At 34.1% G+C, this 12,478-nt stretch overlaps 2 protein-coding genes across 3 annotated transcripts in view; one reads left to right on the top strand and one right to left on the bottom strand.

Annotated features, from left to right (window-relative positions):
* The first annotated feature begins 833 nt into the window (after positions 1 to 833).
* Positions 834 to 2,192, top strand: LOC126890112 (uncharacterized). The gene has a single exon (XM_050658959.1). It carries the CDS (start codon positions 834 to 836, stop codon positions 2,190 to 2,192), a length of 1,359 nt encoding a protein of 452 aa, XP_050514916.1.
* Positions 2,193 to 3,535: 1,343 nt separating this feature from the next.
* The window catches only part of LOC126890694 (set1/Ash2 histone methyltransferase complex subunit ASH2), an 84,144-nt gene continuing 75,201 nt past the window's right edge, over positions 3,536 to 12,478 (bottom strand). For both annotated transcript variants that reach the window (XM_050659841.1, XM_050659843.1), the window contains one exon: positions 3,536 to 5,807. In XM_050659841.1, the coding sequence (XP_050515798.1) occupies positions 5,703 to 5,807 (105 nt within the window). In that variant the 3' untranslated portion in view covers positions 3,536 to 5,702. The remainder of the gene's footprint in view (positions 5,808 to 12,478) is intronic.

Here is a 12,478-nt window from a genome sequence, read left to right as displayed (position 1 = left end):
TTCTACTAATCGTATCCCAGCGAGTAAAAACAGATCGGTGAAGGTCGTTGTTATATCGGAATACCTATACAAAATACCTACCTACTGAGAAATACGATTCTCGATATGATTACCGGTACTCAAATACAAAAGTAACAAAAGTAATCATAGTAATAAAATCATTTTTATCCCTTAAAGAGATCGGTGAAGGTCGTTGCTATATCGGTATACCTATAGAAAATACCAACCTGAGAAATACGATTCTCGGTATGATTACCGGTACACAAATACAAAAGTAACAAAAGTAATCACAGTAATCAAATCATTTTTATCCCTTAAACAGATCGGTGAAGGTCGTTGTTATATCGGAATACCTATACAAAATACCTACCTATTGAGAAATACGATTCTCGATATGATTACCGGTACTCAAATACAAAAGTAACAAAAGTAATTATATACCCTGAGTTCAATAGGATTGTCAGGGCAGCCATTTTGTAGTTCGTTAACACTCGGTGGTAAGCGGCTATATATTTATTTCTTTATTAGCACACAAATCCACTTCTCAATTATCATTTTTGCCGGTTACATCTGTTGGAAGTCCGAACTAGAGAAGGTAGACTCGCCTTGTTGCGAAATGTATTATTTAGTACCGCTTGCAACTTATCCGTGCCATTGAGGTATACCCTGAGTGCCAACAAAGAGACAGTCGGACACCGTTATTTCTTTTCGAAAGTAATACATATTCCTAATGCAATACGGCAACATTGTGAAAACTCACCCACAAATAACCCTTAAAATCAGGTAGATGGTTCGGCTGGTAGTATTTCATGAGCGTACCGTCGGGTAACATCATGGCATCAAAACCAACGTGCAGTACATCTGTTAATAAACAAAATAAAAAAAGGTGGTTATCTGTGAGAGAAAAGCAAATGATAAAATCGGTTTATGAGGGATTGCGTAGAAGATATCAAGATATGCTTAAAGAGGACGTCGCGGCATTGTGTGGAGATTTAACGAAAGTATCGGCTCGTACGGTTTTCCGAATAATTAAAGGTAACAAACCTATCCAAAAACCAATCCATAAAGGACGTGCAAAAATTGTATTGGACGATAGTACGAAAAGTATAATCCGAAGAAAAGTTCATGGATTTTATTTGAGGAACGAACTGCCCACTTTAAAGGATATTCAACGAGAAGTTAATGCAGACGCAGATGATACTTTAAATAAAATATCCATGAGAGTATTACGAAGAACATTACATGAAATGGACTTTCGGTATGTGAAGAGAAGTCGGAAAAGTTTGTTGATCGAGAGACACGAATTAGTGATATGGCGGAGAAAATATTTGCAAAAAATTCGTGATTTTAGACGACTTAATAAAAAAATTTATTATACGGACGAAACGTGGTTGAATGAGGGTCATACGAAATCGAAAGTATGGCAAGACTTGAATATTAAAAGTGCGCGACAGGCTTTCATTGAGGGACTTTCAACCGGCTTAAAAGCACCTTCGGGCAAAGGAAGACGTCTCATTATAACGCACATTGGAAGTGATTCAGGTTTTTTACAAGGTGGTTTAAATGTGTTTACCTCAATCAAAACGAGCGATTATCATGAGGATATGAATTCGGATGTGTTTGAAAAGTGGTTTTCGTCTATACTGACTCTTGTAGATCCTGGTTCGGTAATTGTAATGGACAACGCACCTTATCACAGCCGTCGTGTGGAAAAAATACCGACTTCTGCATCTCGAAAGGCAGATATAATAGATTGGCTAAGAAGTAAAAATATAGATTTTGATGAATCCATGTTAAAGGTTCAATTACTTGATATAGTGCGGGAACATAAGAGTTCATACATCAGATTTGCAGTAGACGAAATGGCACGTGAGCATGACATTACCGTATTAAGAACTCCACCATATCATTGTGAATTGAATCCCATCGAGCTGATATGGGCAAAAATAAAAAAAGAGGTAGCGCAAAAGAATACAACCTATAAATTAAAAGATGTCAAATTATTATTAGACCAAGCCATACAAAATATAACCGCTTCCAACTGGCAGTCATGCATTACACATACACAGAAAGAAGAAGATAAAATGTGGGACGTAGACACGCGTGTTGATGTTCTTATCGAGCCCATTATCATTACTCCAGGAGAAGACAGTAGTGATAGTGAATTAACAATAGGAAGTGATTCAGAATAAAAATATTTATTTAAAATAATAACTAATAGGTACAGTTCTAGTGATTTTTTGTTGCTACATTCAGAGACTACCTGTGAGATCCTTCGTCCTACCTGGTTATAATTTTCTAAGTAGGTATGTACCTAATAACTTTATTATTATTATTATGGCAAGTTTGTTTTTTACGTACAATTGCAGTTTACATTAGGTTGATGGCTATTGTTATTTTCTGTAAAGCAGTTGATATTTATGTTTGAATATGGATTTTATTTTAAAAAAATAAATAATGTACATTTTACCTGCTAGAAGTCGATAACAAAGTGACTAAAGTTATTTTGAAACTATTACCTATTTACAAATTCATTCACATTTACTTAAAACTCTCTTATTAAATTTACTTAAAAAGTTCAAAAGGGAAAAACAAGGTTGTTTCGGGAATTCTATTATTTCCATTTTAATCGTATTTAATTGGAAATTCCCAGCTATTATATTTGTGTCCTTGGAAATTGATCAATTTGAATGCTATGTCGTGTTTAGTTTAAAACGCATATTATGACTAACGAGGGTTTTTCAAAAGATTAATCTGGTCATTCATCTACAGTTTGATGTCTTAATTGTGGAAAATTTTAAAAAAGCAGTGGAAGATATTCTATTGGGGAAATGCGAGGCGATACAATAGTTATTAGATATTCTTACTTTTATTACTAAAAGTTTCGTTTATATTTTTAAGTTATTTTCTTTCTTGTTTGTTATGAATTTAAGATATTTATAAATGATAGGTTTTGTTTATTACAAATTATTACGAACCAGAAGTATATTTGTAACATTTCATTATTATAGGGGAAGAAAGTTTTGGATTTAAAATATAATATAATTTAGCATTTGAGATGTTGTAAAATAAAAATGTACATATTTCTTAAACTCAAAAAAAATAATATAAATGAATGAAAATATTATGTGTACATCTGGCTTACACAATTAATTGTTAAGACTTAATATTTTGAATATAATATTTTTACATAACATTTTAACAAAATATATTTAACATAAATTAACAATTTTACGCAAAAATATTTTATGTGCAAGTTCCCTATTATTTCCCTTATTTTAAAAATATACACGCCACCATTGAACTACACGCGTCTCTCATCTCAGACCCCTCGAGGGTCTATCATTTCTAAGCGATACCCTGACAATCCTATTGAAATCCGACTATAGTAATCAAAGTAACGAATACTGTAAATTATTACTTTATACAAAAGTAACGAGTTGCAACGAATACTCGAAAGTAACTATAATCAACATCATTACTGTTTGAATTGACTCGAATGAATGATTTTTTTCTGTGTGCAAAGTAAAAGGGATTAGTTTTTAATGTTTTATTTATAAAACAAAAGAGACAGAATTAACAAATAGTAATATAAAGGCAAAACAATTATCATTACAGGTCATAATATTATATTCAATGATCAAATGCTAAAAAATCGTAATTTAAAAATAAAAATCGACCTGTTTCGGGAATTTCTAATAATGTTGTTTATTTAGCTAATAATGAATTTATGCGTTACTTTATGGACGCATTGTATAATTACAGTCCTGCAGTATTTTCAGCTTTTCAAAGACTTGCCCTAACAACACAAAACATTCCAGGAACGTACTATCAAAGTTCTGTTAATGTTTGAATGTCCTGGACATTCAAAAAACATTCGGTGAACATCTGATTAAATTATTGGTGGAATGTTACCACAAGACATTCTATGAACATACTACCAATGTCCTATATTTTAAGTGAGGCCATTTACTATTCAATTTGCGTTCCTTTTCAAATTTGCCGCGCGTGTTCTATGTAAGTAGATGGAAAATGGAAATTAGAATTATATAGTGGCTCTTTTTGCTGTTCTTTGTGTTAGTTTTGCTCTGGCTGGATCTCTTTTGTTTAAACAATTATGTAAGTATTATCAAATCCGTTTTCAATTTTTTTATTCTTTATGAAACGAATTTTTTATGCATATTATTACCTACAAATAGTAGGTACCTATTTCTTTTGATGTTTAATTGTAAAGAATAGAAAAATTACCATCCATTTTAATTTTTTTTAGAATCAGCTGAAAGTGGTCTACAAAAAAACCAGGAAGGAAACGTATAGCCTTGTGGTTATGAGAGGCAAAAGAAATATTTGTAAAAACTGTATTGGCTAATTGGAAGAAACTCCACATTGTCGATGCATAATAAGTTATTACTTTATAAAAAAATATTAAGACCTGTATGGACTTATGGATGCCCACTATGGGGGTGTACTTACTAGAGCAAGTAATATAAAAATTATACAAAGATTCCAAAACAAAATATTGAGAAATATTGTAGATGCTCCTTGGTATGTGACACACAGTGATCTCCATAAGGACCTAGAAATGGAACCTGGATATAATCATCAAGAAGATGGCAGGAAGTCACGAGCAACAACTTCATAAGTACGAGAATATTGAGGAAATCCAGCTCCTCGATACTACTGGGCAAACTAGAATATTGAGGAGGACAAAGCCTTTTGAACTAGTTGATAGGTGATAGTGAAAAGCAGAGCATAGTGCTTGTGTGCCTGTGTATGTTAAAATAGTGCACGATCTTGTTAGATTAGATAAGAGACGCTATGGGGTAAGCTCTTCATTTTAAGGAACGGTAGTAATTTAGGTTAAATTAAAATTGCTCATTGGTCAGTTATGACCAGATTGTAGTTGTAATGTACAATTCAATACAATGAATCATCATCGTAGTGATGATTATGGAAAAAATATATGACAAGATTTGGTGCAATAAAAATGTTTATATTTATCAAGTATGTATTGTTTGGTATGGCCACATATACTTCTGGTATATCGTCGTGATGTAACAATACCTCCTATCTGCTTTTTCATGAATTTTGTAGGAGACGACAAACCATTTTTAGGGTCATCTCCTGTTTTCACATGTAAATTTTGACATGTTTTGTAGTTAATAGATAGTTGAATTTACTACAAAACATGTCAAAAAGTATATGAAAACAGGAGGTGACTGTAAAAAAAGTTTTAGTCTCTCTTACAAAACTCATTAAAAATCAAATCGGCGGTATTATTCACATCAGCGACTATATCCAGGTCTAAAAATATCCACTATATCCACTGTCTAAAAAATATACTGTGTATGTCCAAATAATGGAATGCTCCAACAAGACATTCAAGGAATGTTTAAAATGCTGACACAGGACTTTCCTGGGACATTTAGGGGACGTTCTTGTGCTTCTGAGGATATTCCAGGAATGTTTTCAATGTCCTGTGTCTAGGAGCATACATGGAATGTTTGGTGTTATTAGGGTGGTACTTCTAAATCTACTGCTCTCGCAATGTTTATATAAAAAGTTCTCTACATCACCATCTAACGTGCAATGAGCATTGTTTTGCGTTTAGTGCACCTTGAAATTTCGTTCAGACATTTTATTAAGTATATAAAATATTTGTTTTTAGTTTGTACAACTCCATCAATTAGAAAAAAGGTCTATCACAGCACAAAACTGTCTAGTCTTAGTTTTCCCTCATTTTCTATTAAATATACAAGATCGGCTAACGCTTGGTCACTTATAGCTTCTTCTCCTCGATCTGACACCTAAAAAATAAACTTAATTATTTAAAAATTCAAAATATTAAAAATATTTGTTTAATAACTAGAAATATTTTATGTCATACAATTAATTATTACTATTATCAATTATTACTAGTCTAAGAGCTAGTGAACCCTCCGACTAACGGTCTTCCTGTAAGGCTAAAAATTTGTATAGTGATAATTCATAGCACACCAAGGCTAAAAACCATGACCTGGCAGGCATCAGCCCTGCACGTCTATCTACCAGGTGAATCGAAAAGTGCATAGTTTAGCGGTAAAATAAACTTTCCCTGTAAGGTTTAAATTTAAGTATGTGTTTGAGTAAGTCATTTAGAAGAAATGTGAACAATGACAGGCGATTCTGAACAGCATAAGACCTTGCCAAGCGAGGGGAAAGATTAGGGGTTTTTCCTAAAAATTTTTTTTTTTTTGCATCGAACAAAGTTTTTTTAAGTTTTTTGAATAATTCCAAACAGAAAAGGTCTTTAGTGACTTTTATCTTAAGTTAATAGTTTTTGTTATATAAGCGATTAAAAATTTTGAAAATTGCGAAATCGGACATTTTAACCCTAAATCGGACATTTAACTAAAAATTTTAATGTTACCAAGGTAGGTAGATATTCTTTAAACATTGTTTGATGGAATCCCGAAGAGTTTTTTGCAATAAAATATAGAAAACCCCTTTGTTTTTTAATTGCTAATCAACCGGGCGCGACACTGTTTAATAAGTGAGGACGTTTGAGTTTGCATAAATTCATTATCTCGAGAATAGGCAAAGGACCACGCACAAACCTTATGGAAAATAGGTCCCAGTGGATTTCGTTCATACTTTGGGAAAATACTCTTTGAAGCATCCTGATAAAAAGTTCTCATGGGCACAACTCAATCGTATGAAGGATTTTCAAGATATAGAGGCCCAAACTCGGAAAATTATAAGATTTGCGGGGTATTTCAATTCCGTGAGTTACTGGTTATTTGGCAACATGTTGAAGTTTGGATCAAGGAAAAGTACTAGTAGTCTAGGATTTTTTCCTGTCTATCCAATGGCGACCTTTACTTTGACCTTGACCTTCAACGGACGTCACCTTCTAGAGTTTCGAGGGTTTTAGGCATTCAATTGATATAAACAGATTACTCATGGGTTTTTGGGATCGCAAAACACGAATATGCCATCAGAATTAACCTCCGGATGACGTGGTGCCAGGGCCACTGCAAGGGACGTCATCTTCTAGAGTTTCGATGGTTTTCGGCATTTAATTGATGCAAATGAATTAATGGAGGGTTTTTTGAGGTCGCTAAACACGAATATGCCACCAGAACCGACTCCCGGAGCACCTGGTTTCCAAGATCAATGAAAGAAGCTTCTGGAGTTTCGAGGGTCTTTGGTACTACATTGATGCAAACGGATTACTCATAGGTTTTTGGAGTTGCTGAACACGAATACCCCATCAGAACAGACATCGGAGTACCTGGTGCCAAAGGCACGTCATGCTTTGGAGATTCGAGAGCTCTCGGTACTAAATTAATGTAAACTGATTACTCACAGGTTTTTGGGGCTGCTGAACGTGAATCCGATATCATATCCCAGTGTTTCCCAAACTTATCTAAAGCGCGACCCCTTTTTGTTAAAAAAATTGTTCACGACCCCCTACTCATCACCCAAACCAAAATAGCGACAAAAATAGCGTGCCTAATTTACAACTGATGGTTTCTCAAATTTTATTTTACTTTACTGTTTAAATTCAAACTAAATACATTTAAAAAATTCAACAATTATTTTAATAATTGCGATCTGTCCCACTAGTACACTAGTAGTACTTCTGCCAGACTAGCATTTACAATAAAAATAAATAATAAAAAGTCGACTGCACATTGTACACCGCGACATCTTTGTGTCTACATCCCAATACTTTTCCATGATATTCGCGAAGGCTCTACTCCTTACTTCGCTACTAGATGGCACTCTGGAACGTTCTCGTAGCCTCGTTTTGGCTTTATATAAGCGGCGATGTGCAATGAGACCTCAGTTCGAAACAGCACGTTGTGGCGAATGCAGCGGTATTAAGTAATGAGTAAATATTTTGCGACTTACGTATTCCCGTTTACGTATTTACGTCTACGATAAATTACAAATTATGGATAAGTTTTTAAAAAGAAGTGCAGAACCGTCTACGTCTGAAAGTGGCAGTAATAAAAAGAAAAACAGACTTTACAGTGATGAATATCTTAAATATGGTTTTACCATTATTTCCAATAAACCACAATGTGTTATTTGTGGAGAAGTATTGTCAAACGAAAGCATGAAGCTATCTAAGTTACTTCGACATTTAAATAGCAAACATCCAGATAAAAAAGACAAACCCGTAGAATTCTTTGAAAGAAAGCTGAACGTCCTTCACAAACAGCAAGATACTTTTCAATTGGCAACCACTACTAACGAAAAAGCATTATTAGCAAGTTATAAAGTTGCTTATCGCGTTGCCAAAACTAGTAATCCGCACACAATTGCTGAAAATCTGATTTTGCCAGCAGCTGTTGAAATGGTACATATAATGATTGGTGAAAAAGAGTCTGCAAAGTTAAAAACAATACCTCTGTCAAATAATACTATCCAAAGAAGAATTAGTGATATGGCAGAAGATATTCAAGCGCAAGTTGTGGAAAATCTTAATAAATGCACGTACTTCTCTCTTCAAATGGACGAATCCACGGATATATTACAGTCGAACCCGCTTATTGGAATAGCCTTTGTACCAGGCAAAAATATTCTTATAACCGGGATATTCTAATAACCGATCATTGGTGGCTAGTCGAAATAAGTGTACCGAATATACGTAATAATATTATTTACATACTATGCCAATGTGTAGTTTTACATACTATGCCAATATGTATATCATATACGTACACCTACATAATCAGTATATGTAAATGGTTTTAGGTCTTTTTACGTCAATAATACAGTAGTGTAACTACTACTTATCTATGTATGTGTTAAATACCAAATTACATATTATATATGTGAATGAATACAGTAGCAGTAGGTAATTAATATAAAATGTATGCAATATGTAGATATGTAAATATTTTCTTATTAAAATGCAGATAACAAAATTACTTATTTTTTCTTGAGAAATTATCGGTAATTATAGCTTTTTGTTGTTAATCCGTGCGGTCATCCTTAATCCATTGGTTGAATGGAACTTTTATTGGCGGCAAGAAATGGATGAATTGAATTTAACAAAGCCATAAGCCTCTCTGGGTGAATTCTAAATAAACTGCTTCTAACAATTTTATAGCAGGCAACAGTGCCTTTGTGTAGACAAATAAAAATTACTTTATGACCCATGCATTTGTCGGCTAAAGATCGAATTGGTACTCGTAACAAAGTAATAAATATTTATTACCCTAATAATATCTAATCCATAATCCTTGACGACTGACCATAATAACCAAACATAATTTAAATTTTTAGTAAAATTGTAAAAAAAATAGTCGTTGACCTGCAAAATATGCTAATAAGCGGTATTATCTAATTAGAACCTATTCCAATAAAAGGATAAATTTATTAAGGAGTAAATGGAAACGTTTCGGGAACTCGAATTTATATTCCATAAACCGGGATATTCCTATAACAGGGATTCTAATAAGCGGGTTCGACTGTATCTAACTGTGCCCAATTTATTACGTTTGTAAGATATGATACAAATAATGGCATTCAAGAAGACATTTTATTTTGTTCCCCATTGGAGACCAATACCACTGGAAAATGTTTATTCGACAGTTTTGTGAAACGCACAAGTAAATATGTTATTGACTGGGGAAAATGTATTGCTATATGCACAGATGGCGCTAAAGCTATGACAGGACATCAATCTGGTATTGTCGTCAGATTACAAGAAATAATGCCTAATGCCACATGGAGACATTGTTTTTTACATCAAGAAGCTCTGGCATCAAAAGCTTTACCTCCTGAAATGGACTGTGTTATGAAATCCATCATTAAGGTTGTAAATTCCATTAAAGGAAAAGCTTTGCAGACCCGTATTTTTCGAAAAATCTGCGAAGACATGGGTGCTATATTTCAAAATCTTGTTTATCACACCGAAGTAAGGTGGCTTTCAAGGGGCAACGTCTTAAAAAGAGTATTTGACTTAAGAGCAGAGCTTTTAATGTATTTGAAAGATGAGAAGTCCCCATATGAAAATCAATTTTCCGATCCTATTTGGCTTTTGAAACTAGGTTTCCTTGCTGATATATTCGAACAATTAAATATTTTGAACAGTAATTTGCAAGGTCGCGACATTAATATAATTACAGCCACAGATAAAATTAAGGGGTTTATAAGAAAAATCGATTTATGGTCAACTTCACTTGGCAAAAAGCAGCTCGATTCATTCCAGTGCGTTCAGGAAATTATAGAAAATGTATGTTACAGTGCTACAAATTTTGAACAAGTTTATGCAGGCATGCAAGTTACTTTGCTTAATTTAAAACAACAGCTCTGTGATTATTTCCCCGAAGAAATTCAAAACAGTTACGACAGTTGCAGATGGATACTGAATCCGTTTTTAGCCGATTCCTTTCAACATGCTGAAATACCAATAAACATGAAAGAACAACTTATTGAAATATCAAGTGATGGAATGTTGAAGCTCCAATTTTTTTCCCAGAACCCGGACGAATTTTGGACCAAAAAGATGCAGGAATACCCTCAGTTGGCGAATGAAGCTGTAAAATGTTTGGTTCCATTTGTAACATAATATTTATGTGAGTTAAGTTTCTCGTCTATGACTGCCATTAAAACAAAAGTGAGAAATCGTCTCGTACTTGAAAACGATATAATTGTGTGTGTCTCAAATACACAGCCTAGATTTGAAAGACTAGTTTCAAAAAAACAGGCGCATGGGTCTCATTAACATTGTAATATTTGACTTTATTTTTTTCTTTTACTTTTAAGGACTTTTAATATTTAGTTTTATGTTTCGTTTGATAATTAATTGTTAATTTTTATTTACGGCTTTATTAAAATAAAAATACACGATTTAACAAAGTAGTGTTTTTGTCTTATTTTGGAAATTTCCGGCGACCTCCCTAGTACCTCATTGCGACCCCCCGGGGGGTCGCGACCCACACTTTGGGAAACACTGTCATATCCTATCCACGGAGCACCTGGTGCCTAAGGCAGGTCTTCTTCTGGAGTTTCGACAGGTTTCGGTATTAAATTGATGCAGATGGGTATTACTCATTAGTTCTTGGGGCTGCTAAACACAAATACGCCATCAGAACAGACACCGGGGTACCAGGTGCGTAAGGCACGTCATCTTCTGGGGTTTCGAGAGTTTTCGGTACTAAATTGATGCAAGCGGATTACTCTTGTGTTTTTGGGGTTGCTGAACACGAATATGACTTAGACAAAAGACTCTGGAGTATCTAGTGGCCACAATGAATACCACTATCAAAATAGAATGTAGTAAATCGATATAAAAATAAATGAAGGAAAAACATTGTCAGATATAAATTGAGTTTATATTTTTTATAAATAATTAAAACAATTGAGTACTTAAGTTACTCACTTAGTGAGTACACACGCCAAAGAGTAATCCAAAAGAGCAACCCCAAAAACCTAAGAGTAATCCATTTGATTCCTCCGAAACTCCAGAAGATAACCTGTCTTAGGCACCAGGTGCTCCTGTGTCTGTGCTGAACACGTATTCGTGTTCAGCAACCCCAAAAACCTATAACTAATTCGTTTGCATTAATGTAGTACCAAAGACCCTCGAAACTCCAGGAGCTCCTTTCATTGACCTTGGAAATCAGGTGCTCCGGGAGTCGGTTCTGGTGGCATATTCGTGTATAGCGACCTCAAAAAACCTTCCAATAATTTATTTGCATCAACTAAATGCCGAAAACCATCGAAACTCTAGATGACGTCCCTTGCAGAGGCCCTGGCCACCACGTCATCCGGAGGGCAATTCTAATGGCATATTCGTGTTTAACGATCCCAAAAACCCATGAGTAATCTGTTTATATCAATTGAATGCCTAAAACCCTCGAAACTCTAGAAGATGACGTCAGGAAAGTCAGGAAAATAGTCAGGAAAAAATCCTAGACTACTAGTACTTTTCCTTGATCCAAACTTCTACATGTTGCCAAATAACCAGTAACTCATGGAATTGGAATACCCCGTAAATCTTAAAATTTTCCGAGTTTGGGCCTCTATATCTTGAAAATCCTTCATACGATTGAGTTGTGCCCATGAGAACTTTTTATCAGGATGCTTCAAAGAGTATTTTTCCAAAGTATGAACGAAATCCACCGGGACCTATTTTCCATAAGGTTTGTGCGGGGTCCTTTGAAGAGAAATCCTCAGACGGGTCGATTTTTATTTTTAAATTATGACTTTTTGGCATATATGTAATACTAGTGACCTCATCCATCTGAGCGTGATGACGTAATCGATGATTTTTTATATGAGAGTAGGGGTTGTGTGATAGCTCATTTGAAAGGCTATTTAATTCTCTATTCAGTAATATAAATATTAACATAATTATTTGTACAGGGTGTAGAAAAACATTTTTTCTTCTTTTTGTCTAAATTAATTTAATAAAAAAAATGTTGTACACCCTGTATAAATAATTATCTTAATGTTTATATTACTGAATAGAGAATTA

Source organism: Diabrotica virgifera, chromosome 8, assembly GCF_917563875.1.
Source record: "Diabrotica virgifera virgifera chromosome 8, PGI_DIABVI_V3a".
Classification (NCBI taxonomy): domain Eukaryota; kingdom Metazoa; phylum Arthropoda; class Insecta; order Coleoptera; family Chrysomelidae; genus Diabrotica; species Diabrotica virgifera.
Note: the sequence above shows the minus strand (reverse complement) of the source record. Positions and strands in the feature narration are given on the sequence as shown.

Excerpts from the sequence above, each read along its gene's own strand:
- LOC126890112 (XM_050658959.1), top strand. The coding sequence starts at position 834 with ATGGCATCAAAACCAACGTGCAGTACATCTGTTAATAAACAAAATAAA.